This window comes from Thalassophryne amazonica, chromosome 13, assembly GCF_902500255.1.
Source record: "Thalassophryne amazonica chromosome 13, fThaAma1.1, whole genome shotgun sequence".
In the NCBI taxonomy this organism is placed as follows: Eukaryota; Metazoa; Chordata; class Actinopteri; order Batrachoidiformes; family Batrachoididae; genus Thalassophryne; species Thalassophryne amazonica.
The window spans coordinates 97,941,505-97,959,734 of NC_047115.1; the positions used below are offsets into that span (position 1 = coordinate 97,941,505).

Consider the following 18,230-nt stretch of genomic DNA (forward strand, 5'->3'; position numbering starts at 1 on the left):
ATTAGTAGAATATACAAAGTCAAAGTGACTGTCATGTGACCCACCAAACAGAGAGGAAAAAAAAACAAAAACATTTCCATTCTATGAATTTGCTCTTAAAGAATATCTCAGGATGGAAAACCTGATGTGAAGAAAAAAAAACCTGAGGCTAATTAAAAAGGGATAAATTCAGACTTATGAAAGTGAGACTTCTAACTGAATCACTAAACAAATGGTGAGATATTTATCACCACAAAACATTCAGGCAGTAAAACTGAAGTCACTACTTTACAGAATACAGATCCACACAAAAAATAAATCATTTTCTAACCTTTATTCAGAAATTTTAGTCATTTCCCCACATTATAATTCCTCACGACATAATTTATTAATATTTACTTATCTAACCTTTATTTAACCAGCTTATAGTCCTTTTGTCAGCTTGTTGCAGCACAAAACAGCATTTTCAGATCACTTTAACCCAAGTTTAAGTCAGCGCATCATCATATTTCTATTTAATCTCATTTCTGACACCCCCGAATAACGCTAAGCAAGATGGCAGCTAATGGCAACAGCTCACCGGCTGCGTGCGCCATCTAGTGGATTAAATACTGCACCCACAGTATGTGGGTACCCACGATGGTCCCTGGACAAAGTGCAGAAGTCCCAGAGAACAAAGAGAACAGATAGACAGGAGACGGAGACAAGAAGAACAGGAGTGTCTCTCCCTTATGTAGCAGTAGGGGAAAAACTACAGAGGATCTTCAGACAGCACAAAATACCAGTTTACTTTAAACCGATTAACACCTTGAGACAGAAATAGTTCACCCTAAGGACAGGATCCCTAGTTACAAACAGAGCAATGTAGTGTATTCTATCAGATGTCAGGAAAACTGTAACGAACACTACATAGGTGAAACAAAGCAACCTTTACACAAAAGGCTACACCAGCACCACAGAGAGGGCACCAGTGGACCTCAGTCTGCGGTTCATCTCCACCTTAAAGACACTAACCACACGTTTGAGGACAAGGAAGTTAAAATATTAGCCAGAGAGAAGAAATGGTTTGAGAGAGGGGTCAAGGAGGCATTCTTTGAGAAACGTTTGAAACCCAGCCTTAACCGGGGAGGGGGTCTGAGACACACTTTATCCCCTGTTTACAATGGGGTACTCAGGTCAAAGGAGTTTCAGTCTTTTGTTCATGGTAATGAGTCATTCACGTCATCAAGGGAGCCATCAGAAAGGCATCCATCCCATCATTAGAGGGACAGCTGTCCTGTCATTAGGTGTGCTAACTATAGCACAATAGTTGCTAATTAGAGCTATTGTTTTGTCACTAGCCTGTAGCAGTCTGCCTCTCAGTAGGAGGGGTCTGGTTAGGTTTAAAACTCCAGCTTTTGTTGGCTTCTGTTTTATTCTTCTCTACAAGAGTCAGACAGAAGTCAGACTTCCAGAGCAAGAACTTTAGCTGAGGAAGCTTCTGCGATTTGAAGCGAAACGTCCTCGCGTCAAGCAACCCAGTCCAGTCAAAGATTCAAGCTTCTCTACTAAAGCTTTGCTGCATAAAATTTTTCCAGAAACTGTGAGAGACAGCCAGGTGGACACCATTCGGAAAATTCAGATGGCTTTCAGGGATGATTTTATGGGGATCACACAGATTGAGGAGTGTTACATCCGATTTAAAGACCGCCCACAGCGGCTGGGAGCGCGCCACGTTCCGAGCGGCGATCGACAGGCTCAAATGACCAGATCATTTCCAAACTGAACGCTGTGTTGATCCGGGACGTCGTCTGACTACCACAGAAATGGCAGAAGACGTGGACATCAAGACTTTTTCGGCACATTCCATTGTTACAGGAGTTTTTGTCATGGAAAGAGGAGCGGAGGAATGCGCGGCACAAAACCACAGGAATTCGTGCGTCAGGACGGAGCCGCATGGCGCAAAGCAACGCCGTGATGAAGCCTCACAGGACATGTTTCTGGCAGTCCAGCTCCATCCACAATTTCTCGGATAATCACATGACTGAAAAGCCACCGAAAGCCGTCTGAAAGCCATGTGAAAGCCGTCCTGTGAGACCAACATGGAGGTGGTTTTGTGCCGCGCCATTCGCGGCATGGTGGTGCATTCCTCCGTTCCTCTTTCCATGACAAAATCACCTATAAACAGTGGAATGTGACGAAAAGTCTTGATGTCCACGTCTTCTGCCATTCTGTGGTAGTCAGATGGACGTCCGGATCAAACAGCGTTCAGTTTGGAAATGATCTGGTCGTTGAGCCTGTCAATCACCGCGTCGGAACGCGGCGCGCTCCCAGCCGCTGTGGGCGGTCTTTAAACCGGCTGTAACACTCCTCAATCTGTGATCCCCATAAAATCGTCCCTGAAAGCCATCTGAATTTAGCGAATGGTGTCCACCTGGCTGTCTCTCACAGTTTCTGGAAAAATTTGATGCAGCAAAGCTCCAAATCATTCAGACATTTTCCTGACAATAAAATCCGACGAGGGGGTGGACCAGTGCCTCACTCAAAGTCTGCTCACAGGCGAATGACGCAACCGACAGGCGTGAAAAACCTCACGCATGCGTACGAAGGTTCAAGCTTGGCTGATGTAATCACACGTGATTCAAATCCATATAGTTTTTGAAAAAAATAAAAAGGTCCAATACTTTTTGGACAGACATCTAGAAATCAGTGGGTGTCAGGAGCGTAGTGGAGTGGATGACACTGTCCTCTACATGCTCCACCAGGCTCACACCTACTTGGACGAGCTGTGGAGTGATGTGAGGATTACGTCCTTTGACCTTTCGAGCTCTTAATGCCATCCAGACTGTCTCACTGAGAGACAAGCTGAAGGCCGATGGGCGTGACTGCCTGGACCATGAACTACCTGACAGGATGGCCACAGTTCATCAAGCTGGGGAAGTGTGTCTTGGGGACAGTGGGGAGCAGCACGGGGGCTCCACACGGGACTGTTCCACCCCCCCCCACTCTGTACACAGCAGACTTTAATTACAACTCTGAGTCCATAAATATTTGGATGGCAGCCATTGTGGCATGAGGGGGAGAACAGAGACCTGGTGAGGGCCTTCAGTGACTGGAGCGAGTGGAACGGCCTTCTCCTGAATACGTCCAAGACCAAGGAGGTGGTGGTGGTTGCCTGCAGGTCCAGATTTCCTCTGCAACCCATCAGCATCCAGGGCAACAGCACTGAGATGGTGCAGACCTATAAATACTTAAGTGTGGACCTGGACAACAAGCTGGACTGGTCAGCTAATGTGGATGCCTGTGGTGAGATGCTGCAGATGTTCTATCAGTCGGTGGTGGTAAGCATCCTCTCCTATGCCGCTGTCTGCCGGGGAGGCAGCATCACAGACAGGGACGCCGAGCAGCTGGACAAGCTGGTCAGGAAGGCCGGCTCGGTGCTGGGAAGGAGCCTCATCCCACTGGGGATTGTGGGAGAGAGGTGCATGATGGGCAAGCCGCTGGCCATCAAGGACAATGCTGGTCATCCGCTCCACCACATCCTCGTCGAGCAGAGCAGCAGTCGCAGTGAGCGGCTCATCTCCCTGCGCTCGCGGACTGAGCAGCGTAGGAGGTCCTTCCTCCACACAGCCATCAGACTGTTCAACAGCTCAGTTGAGGGCTGAACAGTTAAGGTCAAAGTCCTGTTAGAAGTGCCTTATCATAAGCTAAAACACAATACAAAATATAGATCAAAAGGGTTTTTCAATGATAATATCAAATATCCACTAAATCTGTAACATGGATCAGATCCAGATCAAACTCAGTCTGTTCATTCAGAGTGTCAGTTTGCACCTCAGTGTCACAAGTGATCGAGGCACTTTTGACTGAGATATATAAATAACAGAGATAAATTCAAATGTCCACAAAATCCACAATCCGGATTAGATCAAGATCAAACTTTGTCAGGTGATAATGAGTGTCAATCTGCACCTCACATTCAAATATGAGAGCGAATGAGGCACGTTTGATTAAGATATAATGTAAAATATACATTAAATTTAATTGGCCACAAAGTGTGTACCAGATACCATCCTACATAATGCTCTCAAATATGAAAGAAATCTGATCTTTTGTGACAGTTATGAATTTCTGAAAATTCTTTCAATGTTAAAGTGTAGGCATTTTTCCAATTTTCCAAGATTTTTCCTGACTTTAACCTATGTCCTTGAAAACTGAATCCCTTCTTGTTATCAGGATATGAATCTTCAGGAAAATTTTCATAATGATATATGAAAAATTATGGGCTCCAGGCTGTTCACAAACAAACAGACAGACAGACAGACAGACAAACAAACAGACAAACAAACAGGGGCAATAACAGTTGGCGGAGGTAATAAATACCAATAATAAATGTACACTACAACAAGACACAAAGGCCCAATCCCAATACTCTCCCTTTGCACGGCTACTTCCCCCTTTCCCTTTATTTTGCATGTTGGAATGGGAGGTGGTGAGGTGTTGGGCTGAAGGCACAGCATTTGGGGCTTTGTGTCTTCTTGTAGTGTAATTCTATTGTTGGTATTTATCCTTTAATTGTTGGAGATTTTTTTGTTTAGTTGTTGATTTCTGAGAAAGCCCTATATAAATAATAATTACAATGAATAATAACTGTCAGGTTCAGCCCCGGCGCAGGGTTTAGGTCTGAGTTCTTTGTGTAATTTCCTCTGTGGTTTTCTGGCTTTACTTTTCACATGTTTATTCTTTATCACATTAATCTCACTTTGGTTCCATTTGTTGCTTTTCTTTGTGTTATGCTTTAGCCTCAGGTCTCATTTTTTCGCCGTCATTAATCCTCTGGGTTCCAAATGGAATAAAGGGCCTTCACTGCAGAACTGCTTTGCCTCTCCCCGGGACAGTCTGATGGTCTTCAGTTCGCTGTCCAGAGTTCTGCTCCAAGTTGTCACCGGCCGTCTTCTTTTCCTTTTCCCCTGTGCGTTTCAGTCCAGTGCTTACTGCGTGATGTTGTTCGGGTTTCGGCGTAGAGTGTATCTGATCCACTTCCACTTTCGTGTCCGGATGGTGTCCCTGACTGGTCTCTGCTTGGTCTTGTGCCAAAGGTCTTGGCGATTAAAAAACCCAGTGTCACTATACCTTTAATAATAATTCAACCAAAACATTGCTGCTGTATGATAATCAGTCCACCAGCTGCTAGTGTGTCTCAAAAGTGAGCTAAATTATTCCATACCTGTGTGAAAGAACTTTCCTGAAAATCCTAGATTGAAGGTGAAACTGGGGACCAGCGCTCTCAGCTTCTTTTGAGTGTTGAGCAAGGCCTGTAAAAAGATGATTTCAGACTTTGTGAAATGATTTTCATCAGCAAACAGGCAGATTGATACACGACTGTCAGTCATCCAGGCAACAAGCAACGCAGCCACACAATCAACATTTCCAGACCCGGAACCGTCACTCTACCTATGATCATCAAAGAATAGTAAATCAGAACGACAAAGGCAAAGGACGCAAACTAATGGTGTGACGTCACGATTATCGTCATCAAAAAATTATCACAGTTATCAGTGTTATTGCAGTATTATTAAAATGTGCTCAAAAAGCACTGAGAGAAACTGAAATCAAGTTTTAAATAATACATCATATTAATAATAATAATAACAGCCCAAATCTTACCAAACATGTATCTAACAATAAAGGAAGTGTGTGTCCCTGGCTTAGGAAACACACTGGATGACAGGATTTTTGACTGTCGTTTAACGTGACACCAGGAACCGTTTCATCCCGACCACATGAACGTGTGTCAACAACTAATTTATCAACACAAAGTACAAACCAGAACTTTCAAACACTCCCCATGAGATGTTCCTCAGTCACGCTCACCACTGAACTGAACGATTTTGTGAAGTTGCGTTGCTTCCAGGGTATCGAGTGTTATATTCTTACCGAACTGATGGGGACAGTATTTATGCCGACACAAATTCTAGTCTGACGCTCAACACAAGACGAAGAAGAATGGAGAAAAAAAAAAAAGACATGTAAGATGGCAACAAATGTCAGCGTCAGAGCTCCGCTCAAAGCTGCAGAGAAGAAACATATTAGAGTAAGAGTCATGTACGTATGAGGCAGACGACAGCCCAAATTTAGCACAGGCATCCAAATCTGTTCAAAGATTTCAAAGTGAGTGTCAAGTCACAGTAACAACATATCCCCATTATTATCCTTCTTAACCTTAACATTACTGTCATTTTTACTGGGACAGCCAACAAAGGCTAATGTTAACTTATTTAGTTAACACAAGGCAGTTCAGTTCAAAAACAGTAATCACACTGGAAGAAGACGAGTGAGGGACGCAACCAACTCTGGTGGAAAGTTTAATAACAGTTGCTATAAGCAACATTAATATACACTGAACATATTCCAAAATATTTAAACATATCAAAATAGGCAGCACGGTGCCTTAGTGGTTAGCACTGTTGCCTCACAGCAAGAAGGTCATGGGATCGATTCCCGCCTGTGTCCTTTCCGTGTAGAGTTTGCATGTTCTCCCTGTGTTTGTGTGGGTTCCCTCTGGGTGCTCCGGCTTCCTCCCACATCTAAAGACACACAGGTTGGACAGACTGGAAACTTTGTCCATAGGTGTGAATGTTTTTGTTTGTCTGTATGTGACCCTGTGACGGACTGGCGTCCTGTCCAGGGTGAACCCGCCTCACACCCTGTGACTGCTGGAATAGGCTCCAGACCCCCACGACCCTTAACTGGAGTAAGCGGTTGAAGGTGACTGAGTGACTGAGTAAACAAGATAATGTCTAAGATGCAGAGCAGGCAACACGCGCAAACACTGGACCAAATAAATAAATAAAACCCTATTTACCCCATTTTTTTTGTTTGTGTGTTTATGTAACAGGAAAAATGAACTTTTTCCTAATAGGCCTCATATAAACAACACATACACTCAACAAAAATATAAACACAACACTTTTGGTTTTGCTCCCATTTTGTATGAGATGAACTCAAAGATCTAAAACTTTTTCCACATACACAATATCACCATTTCCCTCAAATATTGTTCACAAACCAGTCTAAATCTGTGATAGTGAGCACTTCTCCTTTGCTGAGATAATCCATCCCACCTCACAGGTGTGCCATATCAAGATGCTGATTAGACACCATGATTAGTGCACAGGTGTGCCTTAGACTGCCCACAATAAAAGGCCACTCTGAAAGGTGCAGTTTTGTTTTATTGGGGGGGATACCAGTCAGTATCTGGTGTGACCATCATTTGCCTCATGCAGTGCAACACATCTCCTTCACATAGAGTTGATCAGGTTGTCAATTGTGGCCTGTGGAATGTTGGTCCACTCCTCTTCAATGGCTGTGCGAAGTTGTTGGATATTGGCAGGAACTGGTACACGCTGTCATATACGCCCGTCCAGAGCATCCCAAACATGCTCAATGGGTGACATGTCCGGTGAGTATGCCGGCCATGCAAGAACTGGGACATTTTCAGCTTCCAAGAATTGTGTACAGATCCTTGCAACATGGGGCCGTGAATTATCCTGCTGCAACATGAGGTGATGTTCTGAATGTGGTCTGCGGTTGTGAGGCTGGTTGGATGTACTGCCAAATTCTCTGAAACGCCTTTGGAGACGGCTTATGGTAGAGAAATGAACATTCAATACACGAGCAACAGCTCTGGTTGACATCCTGCTGTCAGCATGCCAATTGCACGCTCCCTCAAATCTTGCGACATCTGTGGCATTGTGCTGTGTGATAAAACTGCACCTTTCAGAGTGGCCTTTTATTGTGGGCAGTCTAAGGCACACCTGTGCACTAATCATGGTGTCTAATCAGCATCTTGATATGGCACACCTGTGAGGTGGGATGGATTATCTCAGCAAAGGAGAAGTGCTCACTATCACAGATTTAGACTGGTTTGTGAACAATATTTGAGGGAAATGGTGATATTGTGTATGTGGAAAAAGTTTTAGATCTTTGAGTTCATCTCATACAAAATGGGAGCAAAACCAAAAGTGTTGCGTTTAAATTTTTGTTGTGTATATACACACACACACAATTTTTATTTTTTTTTTTTACATCCGACAAAGATGTAATAAAATGATATGACCGGCGTTTATTTATTTATTTATTTGTCTGCCTTTTAAGCAAGATTACGTCAAAACTACTGTGAGGATTTTGACGAAATTTTCACTACAGATACATATTAGGCCATTGAAGAACCCATTAAATTTTGAAGGTGATCCGGATCTGGATTCTGGATCAAGATTCACTTTATATAGGCTTTGAAGGATTACATCAAAAGTACTTCATGGATTCTCATCAAACTGGCACCACAGATAGATATTAGGGCATGGAAGACTCCACTGGATTTTGGAGGTGATCCGGATTAGCGGACGTCAGAAATCTGTTTCCTCATTTGGTATCAAAATTTGGTAGCGAGAATTGTGTAATTACATTTTTAGTATCATAACAATCCCAATACATTTTTTCACTGGAGCTTCTTGGTACAGACATTAAAAATACACATTCTTAAAACTGTTTCAATGAGTGACAAAAAGGAACATGATCACCATCTGGTTTCAGTTTTCAGCCCAACACTGAATGCATGCTCGCACAGACATACAGATATTTTCCCCTCATAAATAACATATTATTTTGGTACAAACGGTGTAATAGCTCCACAGCCCTGGAAGGAGTGGAAGTCCTCGCACATCCCTACTGTACAGCATTTTGTACCTGCTCTGGTTATGGCTTCCAGGACAGAGCAAGAACACATTTAATGGGTAACACAGGTTATACAAAGACATGTAAGCTCCACATACCTGCACATCAGACACCTTCATACGGGTTCCCTCCTTTCCCACGAATATATCGTCCACATCCACCAAAATGTGGCGATCCAAAGACAGACATAATCGCTTCCCCGTCAGATAGGCGATGGCATCCACAAAGATTAGCTTGTGCAGCCAGAAGCTCAGATTGTTTCCAAACAGAACTCTCTGAATGCCATCATGCAGGCCCAGGTCCTGGACAACGGTGGCATGAAGGGCCCGCAGGGGACTGTGTCCTAAATGTGTTAGTGCCTCAGAGGACTTGGTGGCAGCCAGTAGCACTGGTTCATAGGTAGAGTGGTTGGACTGGAAAATGGTCCAGTCGTCTCCTGGTAAAGGGCCCTGTTCCACCTGGTTGGGCTTGGTAATGAAGAGCAGAGGAGCACTGGGGTTGATGCGGTAGTCCCTGAGTCCCAGATGTGAGTGAAGGAAAAGGGGGAAACCCTTGAGCTGTGCACTGAGAAGAGAGTTTTCATTGGCCTTGAAGAAGCCAATAACACCCACTCCGTACTCAGCACAGTACTTGTCTAGCAGGTCTCGGTTCCATGAATCCAGATTGACATACTTCAAACACATTTTCATAGATGACCAGGGTGTAGCGTCCACGGTTACGTTCTGTTAATGTGGGCATTTCACCTTTACCTGGGGCAATTTCAGTCTGGTAGTGAAACCGGCTCGACTCTAAAATGGCTACAATCTCCTGGCCCAGCTGGGAGTAGATGCTCTCAACAAACACCAGAACTACAGGCTCTGTCCTTAAACTGTCTATGGTCTTGACCTGTCGTAGTCTTCCCTGGCGTGGGGGAAGGAAAAGAGGTGCCCTCTGGACTCCTGCACCTCCTTCAGTGGCCACAACGCTCACATCTGGTGGCATTACCCCGCCACCACACTCACTCAAAGGTAGCGGGGGAGCCTCCTTAATCTTGGGGCTGTTGGACACATAGTAAGCTAAAAAAGCCATGGACAACAAGCAGAAGATGATAAGAGCCAGGATGAGGCGATGAAGCTCCAGTTGGCGAACACCACGCATTAGTTTCCACACACCCAAGCTTGCACCTACCATGGTGTTGGTGGGAACTGGTGGGACTAGGCAGTAAGCAGCAAGGGTGGCAGTGAGCTGGGCACGAGGAAGAAAAGACTGAGTTGGGTTGGGCAGAGGGGGCAGGGGCAGAGGAAGAGTGAGCAGCAGTAAATACTGGCACTAAGCTGTGCTGAAAAAAAGCCATTTATGCTAGGTCACCATGGCCAGCATCATCCATTACCTGCTCCCCACTGCGAGATTTAAAGCACAACGACACAATTTCAAAGGACTGAAATGGTCTGAGGGAGGGACAATGCTGTGCTGATGATGGAACGGCAAATTGTTGTAAACTGTAAAAGGGAAATGAACGCTGGCTGAATACTAGCTAACACCATTGAAGTCCGTGTAAGGGCCGCGGAGGACGTGGTTGTCACACCCAAAGGCCAACGTCAAATTTTAGGTGCTGGAAGCGTCTGAAGCTCTGTCTTTTGAGCAAAGTTTGAGCAGGTGCCTACACATCCACCTGTGTCCATCTGGAAACATGTGGAGCTACAATCATGGTTCCTATACTGGTGGACATTTCTTCGGGGCTGAAACCCCTCAGGCCCTTTAGCTTGAATATCTGATAACAACACGTCCAGAGGATCAGGTCAGCAAAGAGGGAAGAAGCAGAAAACAAGGAAGGGGTGAAAATGATGGAGAGAAGGGAAGAAAAAGGTTTTTCATAAGCATTCATTTCAAGTCCAAGGTTTCAAATTTTCCCACAAAAAAATCCTATTAACAGAAAATGAAAAGTAAAAGGAAATTGTAAGGATCAAGTTTCAGTTTGACATTTTAAAAGCCCATCTCTAACTGTAAGCTGATGTCCTTTAATGGTTAGTAAACTGACTTAATCTTGTTCTACATGTAAAAAATAAGTACTTCAAACAAAAGGTAGAAAAGTGCAACACTTTCTGAGCTTATTGAACAAAAATACTGTTTTAAAATGATTCAGACTTTAAAAATTTCATCTAGAACATTATTTTCCCCATGTTCAGATCAAGCAAATTGGCAGCAGAGCTGAGACTGTGATGGGGACAACCCCCCTCCCCAACACACACACACACACACACAGGTCTCACCTGGCAACACTGCTGCTGTGAAACCTGGTGGATGTGTTCCAACTCCTGCAGGACAGAAAGAGACGGAGAAATATAAGCAGGGGTAGAGCAGCGTTTGTGCTGGGGGAAGGCCAACACCACATCATCAACACCGATCTGAATAAGGAAGGAAATATGAGTTAGAATGAAAAAGAAACAGCTGGACACTTGCTTTTTTTTTTCCATTCGTGGGAGAGGATGGAGAAGCTTCCCCCTCCGAGTGCTGAGCCTCCCCTGAGACACTTAAGAATTTTTATGTAGCTGTAGCCAAGTGCTTGCTCACAGGGGGTCGTTTTGACCGTTGGGGTTTTACATAATTATTGTATGGCCTTGCCTTACAATATAAAGCGCCTTGGGGCAACTGTTTGTTGTGATTTGGCGCTATATAAAAAAAATTGATTGATTGATTGATTGATAGATAATTTCTGGTGCATTTTCAGAACCAAAATAAAAAATAAAGATGTCATTATTTCACTGTGTTGTATTGCTGTTATTACCCAGAATCAAGTGTTTTTCTTTTAATCTGTTCTGTAAATGTTCTCGTCTCGTCCCTGGAAACCTCTGTTCATGCTGTCTTCATTCCTGGAGGTGCAGGAATTAACTGGTTTTAATAAACATACAACTTGACAGACAATGCGAAACACTTAATTATGACCTAAAAACTGCTCTCTATTTTTCAAAAAGAACTCAAAGAATAACAAAAACAAGGAACTTTCGTCTCTGGTCCTGAATGAAAAGGACGCATCCAATGTTCAAGCAAGATTTTAAAACAAAGTACGTTAATAACAATATGATCTGAAGTAGTGAATAAAACAGCCTTGAACCTCACAACAAGCAATTAGATAAACCAGACGTGAGATTATAACTTCAAATTCCCTTTGATAAAAGTGAGGATGTCTGGTGAGAGGGCGACTGTGATGTCCATACAGGTCAGGTCCTCCTGAGCAGGCAGGACTCGGCAAAAGCCAGTTTTTTTCTCAAGAGCTCCACTCATGCATGGGACAGCAAGTAAAAATGGAGCATCTCAGAGCAAGAAGAAAACGGGGAGTGATTATTATTTTGGAGCTTAAACCCTGATGTCCTGCAGCGAGGCTGTCGGTTTGGAACAGGTTCCGTTCACGTGAAGGCGCAGCTGCACGTCTTCGCTCACATCTTGCTTTAACTGCAACTCTGCACGGAGCGTTAGCCGTTATCACTTCAAAAACAACTCACCAGGACTGTAAAGCTGCGACGGGGCGGTCCATACAGATCACAGCTCATCCAGGATCTGTTAGACCACTAAAAGTTACATTTTGTGAAAAGTATTCTGACAATATGGCAGCACAGTGTGCAGACACAGTGGCTCAGGGCTCTTCTTTTCAGTGCTTTATTTGTTTCCTTTTGTGTGTGCACCTACTGTTTTTAGCCACAGTGACATCAGCAAACACAACTACCAGAGACAAGACCTCCTAAAACTGGGATTCCAAAGAGAACAAGACGTTACAGTGGAGTTTGTTCGGTCATATGACATACCAGAGGAGTGGGCGAGGACACCGGGGTCTCCGTGGACGTCTCCAGTGGACAGCAAAAACAAAGGAATTGGCCTCACTGTTCCAATGCTTTTGGAGGGGACTGTACAGTGGAGTAAAAAAGTATTTAGTCATCCCCTGATTGTTCAAGTTCTCCTACTTAGAAAGATGAGAGAGGTCTGTAATTTTCATCATAGGTACACTTCAACTATGAGAGACAAAATGAGAAAAAAAAAATCCAGGAAATCACATTGTACAATTTTTAAAGAATTTATTTGTAAATTATGGCAGAAAATAAGTATTTGGTCACCCACAATCAAGCAAGATTTCTGGCTCTCAAAGACCTGTAACGTCTTCTTTAAGAAGCTCTTCTGTCCTCCCCCTGTTACCTGTATTAATGGCACCTGTTTGAACTCGTTATCTGTATAAAAGACACCTGTCCACAGCCTCAAACAGTCAGACTCCAAACTCAACCACAACCAAGACCAAAGAGCTGTCGAAGGACACCAGGAAGAAAATTGTAGATGTGCACCAGGCTTTATTGTTTCTCTGCAAATATTTGCTCATTTTGAAATGGACACCTGCAACACGTTTCAAAAAAGCTGGGACGGGGCAACAAAAGACTGTGAAAGTTGATGAATGCTCAAAGAACATCTAATTAGAAACGGGTGAGTGTCATGATTGGGTATAAAAGGAGCATCTCCAAAAGTCTCAGCCGTTCACAAGCAAAGATGGGGTGAGGATCACCACTATGAACAACTGCATGAAAAAAATAGTCCAACAGTTTAAGAACAATGTTTCTCAACGTTCAATTGCAAGGAATTTAGGGATTCCATCATCTACAGTCCATAATACAATCAGAAGGTTCAGAGAATCTGGAGAACTTTCTACATGTAAGCGGCAAGGTTGAAAACCAACATTGAATGCCCGTGACCTTCGATCCCTCAGGCGGCACTGCATTAAAAACCAACATCATTGTGTAAAGGATCTTATCGCGTGGCTCAGGAACACTTCAGAAAACCATTGTCAGTTAAACACAGTTCGTCGCTACATCTACAAGTGCAAGTTAAAACTCTACCATGCAAAGTGAAAGTCAAACATCAACAACATCCAGAAACGCTGCCGCCTTCTCTGGGACCGAGCTCATTTGAAATGGACAGACGCAAAGTGGAAAAGTGTGCTGTGGTCTGATGAGTCCACATTTCAAATTGTTTTTGGAAATCATGGATGTCGTGTCCTCTGGACAAAAGAGGAAAAAGATCATCCAGATTGTTACCAGCACAAAGTTCAAAAGTCAGCATCTGTGATGGTATGGGGGTGTGTTAGTGCCCATGGCATGGGCAACTTACACATCTGTGATGGCACCATCAATGCTGAAAGGTACATCCAGGTTTTGGAGCAACACATGCTGCCATCCAAGCAACGTCTTTTTCAGGGACGTCCCTGCTTATTTCAGCAAGACAATGCCAAGCCACATTCTGCACGTGTTACAACAGCGTGGCTTTGTAGTAAAAGAGCGCGCAGGGCTCAAAATAGTACGTGTATGTGCTAGTTTGTGCACGTACTATTGCGAGCGATGCAGGTAATTTTATACTGCACTAGAACTGGTGCAAGTAACTTTATCCAAGTTTTATCAACTATAAGCTTCAGTAGAATGAACCAATAAAGGAATAAATAAGGAAAAAAAAAACAATTTCCAGTGTGTTCGATTCGTTCGTGCGTGGACGTGAAGAAAAAAAAAAAAAAAATCTGCCGCTGCTACTGGTCTTCCCTCAAACTCTGTCATAACCACACCGGATCTGCTTCGAGTTGCTTCAGCCCCTTTCACACCGGGGCTGCTCCCAGTTGTGTCGTGTGTCGTTATGATGACGCCACGTGGAAGCAACTCAGTGCAGAGACGATGCAGCTCGGAGCCACAACAGCACAAGGGGTGCAAAGGATGAAGCAAATCGGACGCCGAAAATTAAACGTTTAATTTTTTTTGCATCCTCTGCTCAACGCTGAATTAAATGGATGGTACTCAGCGTGACTGGAAGCCACACACTCACAAGACAACGTTATCCAACGCCAATTTATAATTCCCGCTGTGTTCCATTGTTCCCGCAGTATAAATCACGCAGGATTGTTTTTATACCGTGTACACAATGCAGTAAAACTACACGCTCAAAAAAGAGCACAGAAAAAAAATGCTGATTGCAGCAGCTGCTCCTTTTCACAAAGGAGCAGGAGCAAACACTTTTAAACACTTTTGTGAGAAGACTCTCACAAAAGTGTTTAAATAAAATCCATAAGTCCTGCTCACAGACTGATTGCCAGAGACAGGACATGTCCTCATCCAGTAAAAAGTCCGGACATCTCCAGTCCACTCACGGACTGTTCATTCACACACGCACATGTGAACAATTAAAATAAAAAAAACTGTCTGGCTGCAGGCAGTTAGTTCCTTGTTCTCCGCTCAAACTCTCTCATCACTGTTAAAAAAAGGACATAGGTCCTGCTCACAGACTGATTGCCAGAGACAGGACATGTCCACATAAAGTATAACTCCAGACATCTCCACATTTTATCACGGATGGTTCGTTCACACGCACGCACATGAGCATCTCGTGGTCACCGGAGGAAAGATAAACTATAACAGAACTCAGAGCGCAGACCTGCAGCTCAGCATAAGAACAAATATAAACTAGAAGAGAAGTCAGAGTGCACAGTCTGTCTGCAGCCAAACTGTGCACTCTGACTTCTCTGTGCAGAGAACCTGCAGGCTGCGTCCTCACCTCCTCTCTGCTTCCTGCTGCGTGCACCTGACGCAGAAATTCCTGCGTCGTCATGACGCAACAGCAAGCAACTTGAAGTGGGCCCAGTGTGAAAGTGACTTTTGGTTGTGCAAGTAACTTTTTTTGTTGCAAGTAATTTTTTGTTACTAGCACCAGTGCAAGTAGGTTAAAAAAGTATTTCAACCCCTGCTACAGGTAATAGACTGGCCTGAAGAACGGGAAAGAATTCCACCTACAAAGCTTCAACAATTAGTGTCCTCAGTTCCCAAACGCTTATTGAGTGTTGTTAGAAGGAAAGGTGATGTAACACAGTGGGAAACATACCACTGTCCCAGCTTTTTTGAAACGTGTTGCAGGCATCCATTTCAAAATGAGCAAATATTTGCACAAAAACAGTAAAGTTTATCAGTTTGAACATTAAATATCTTGTCTTTTTGGTGTATTCAATTGAATATAGGTTTAAGAGTATTTGAAAATCACTGTATTCTGTTTTTATTTACATTTTACACAACGTCCCAACTTCAATGGAATTGGGGTTGTAAATAATCATGAAGTAACTGTCTGGTCCATTTCCCTGCATGTTCTGCGTCATTTATTAGGCTCATAGGCACATGTCTGTGATATGGATCAATGAATAATGAACACAGGTGGGATAAAACACACTGATTTGTATCACATCAGAGTAAGGCAACAGATTACGCTGCCCTATTAAAAGATGATGATGGCAAATCATTCCCCGACCTGATATCCAAACTTGACTCCGGCTGGCTGGATGATTAAGAGCGGCATGACTTGATGGCACTACCGCACAATTTGTGGGGCCAATGTGACCCGTTGGATGCTGCCTTGTGTGCTGCTGGACACTGCGCTTTTTGTAGTTACAGCAGTAATAATAAAAACTGTGTAGCTTTATTTAGAAAAAAAGAAAAATAGGTCAAACACTCAGCTTGACACAACCCGCAGCAAAAAGCTAATTTAGCTGATAAACCTCAGCAGAGCATAAACGTCACGTATTATTACCTCAGACAAATTTTTGTCAGTTGTTCAAACAGAATCTTGTGGTTTTGACTCGCAAACTCTCGTCTGAAGGCTAACGGCATTAGCATTTTTAGCAGCTGGAAGCGTCACCCGTTAGCTCCACTTAATGTATGATTACTGGAGGAAAAACGCAGCTCATGACTTTTAATGTCCAAAACAAAGTAAACCGTGAGAAAAACAAGAACACAGTCCACAAGTCCAAAACAAGTGAACCCATTTTCTTCTTTGGAAATTATTGGCAGCTTGCAAATCATGATAGTGCATTACTGCCACCGTCTGGACGTGGAACTGAAATGAACTGGCTGAATGGACTGTGACGTATATTGACAAAAATAACCCGGAAACGTTCACCACGTGAATAAAAACCCTGATTTCCGGTTATGTCCGGAAAACTTTCATCACTGATGATGGATTTAGACAGTTGTTTGACTGACGCTGTCACTGACCCACATTTTTACACCTCTTGACCTTTGAACCAACCTGGTCACGCACAACAGACACACAACAACATATCCCGACAAACCATCAGACCCACTCACCAGTGAACAACGCACAACAGACACACAACAACATATCCCGACAAACCATCAGACCCACTCACCAGTGAACAACGCACAACAGACACACAACAACATATCCCGACAAACCATCAGACCCACTCACCTGTGAACAACGCACAACAGACACACAACAACATATCCCGACAAACCATCAGACCCACTCACCAGTGAACAACGCACAACAGACACACAACAACATATCCCGACAAACCATCAGACCCACTCACCAGTGAACAACGCACAACATACACACAACAACATATCCCGACAAACCATCAGACCCACTCACCTGTGAACAACGCACAACAGACACACAACAACATATACCGACAAACCATCAGACCCACTCACCAGTGAACAACGCACAACATACACACAACAACATATCCCGACAAACCATCAGACCCACTCACCTGTGAACAACGCACAACATACACACAACAACATATCCCGACAAACCATCAGACCCACTCACCTGTGAACAACGCACAACATACACACAACATATCCCGACAAACCATCAGACCCACTCACCAGTGAACAACGCACAACATACACACAACAACATATCCCGACAAACCATCAGACCCACTCACCAGTGAACAACGCACAACATACACACAACAACATATCCCGACAAACCATCAGACCCACTCACCTGTGAACAACGCACAACATACACACAACAACATATCCCGACAAACCATCAGACCCACTCACCAGTGAACAACGCACAACAGACACACAACAACATATCCCGACAAACCATCAGACCCACTCACCTGTGAACAACGCACAACATACACACAACAACATATCCCGACAAACCATCAGACCCACTCACCAGTGAACAACGCACAACAGACACACAACAACATATCCCGACAAACCATCAGACCCACTCACCAGTGAACAACGCACAACATACACACAACAACATATCCCGACAAACCATCAGACCCACTCACCAGTGAACAACGCACAACATACACACAACAACATATCCCGACAAACCATCAGACCCACTCACCTGTGAACGCACAACATACACACAACAACATATCCCGACAAACCATCAGACCCACTCACCAGTGAACAACGCACAACATACACACAACAACATATCCCGACAAACCATCAGACCCACTCACCAGTGAACAACGCACAACATACACACAACATATCCCGACAAACCATCAGACCCACTCACCAGTGAACAACGCACAACATACACACAACAACATATCCCGACAAACCATCAGACCCACTCACCTGTGAACAACGCACAACATACACACAACAACATATCCCGACAAACCATCAGACCCACTCACCAGTGAACAACGCACAACAGACACACAACAACATATCCCGACAAACCATCAGACC

The 18,230-nt window shown here is 43.9% G+C and overlaps 1 protein-coding gene across 1 annotated transcript in view; it reads right to left on the reverse strand.

Moving 5' to 3' along the window:
- The window catches only part of ndst2a (N-deacetylase/N-sulfotransferase (heparan glucosaminyl) 2a), an 82,019-nt gene that overhangs the window by 57,685 nt on the left and 6,104 nt on the right, over positions 1 to 18,230 (reverse strand). The window contains 4 exon segments of the mRNA XM_034184638.1: positions 5,186 to 5,273; positions 8,793 to 9,371; positions 9,373 to 10,444; positions 10,944 to 10,988. Coding sequence (XP_034040529.1) covers positions 5,186 to 5,273; positions 8,793 to 9,371; positions 9,373 to 9,864 — 1,159 coding nt within the window. The 5' untranslated portion in view covers positions 9,865 to 10,444; positions 10,944 to 10,988.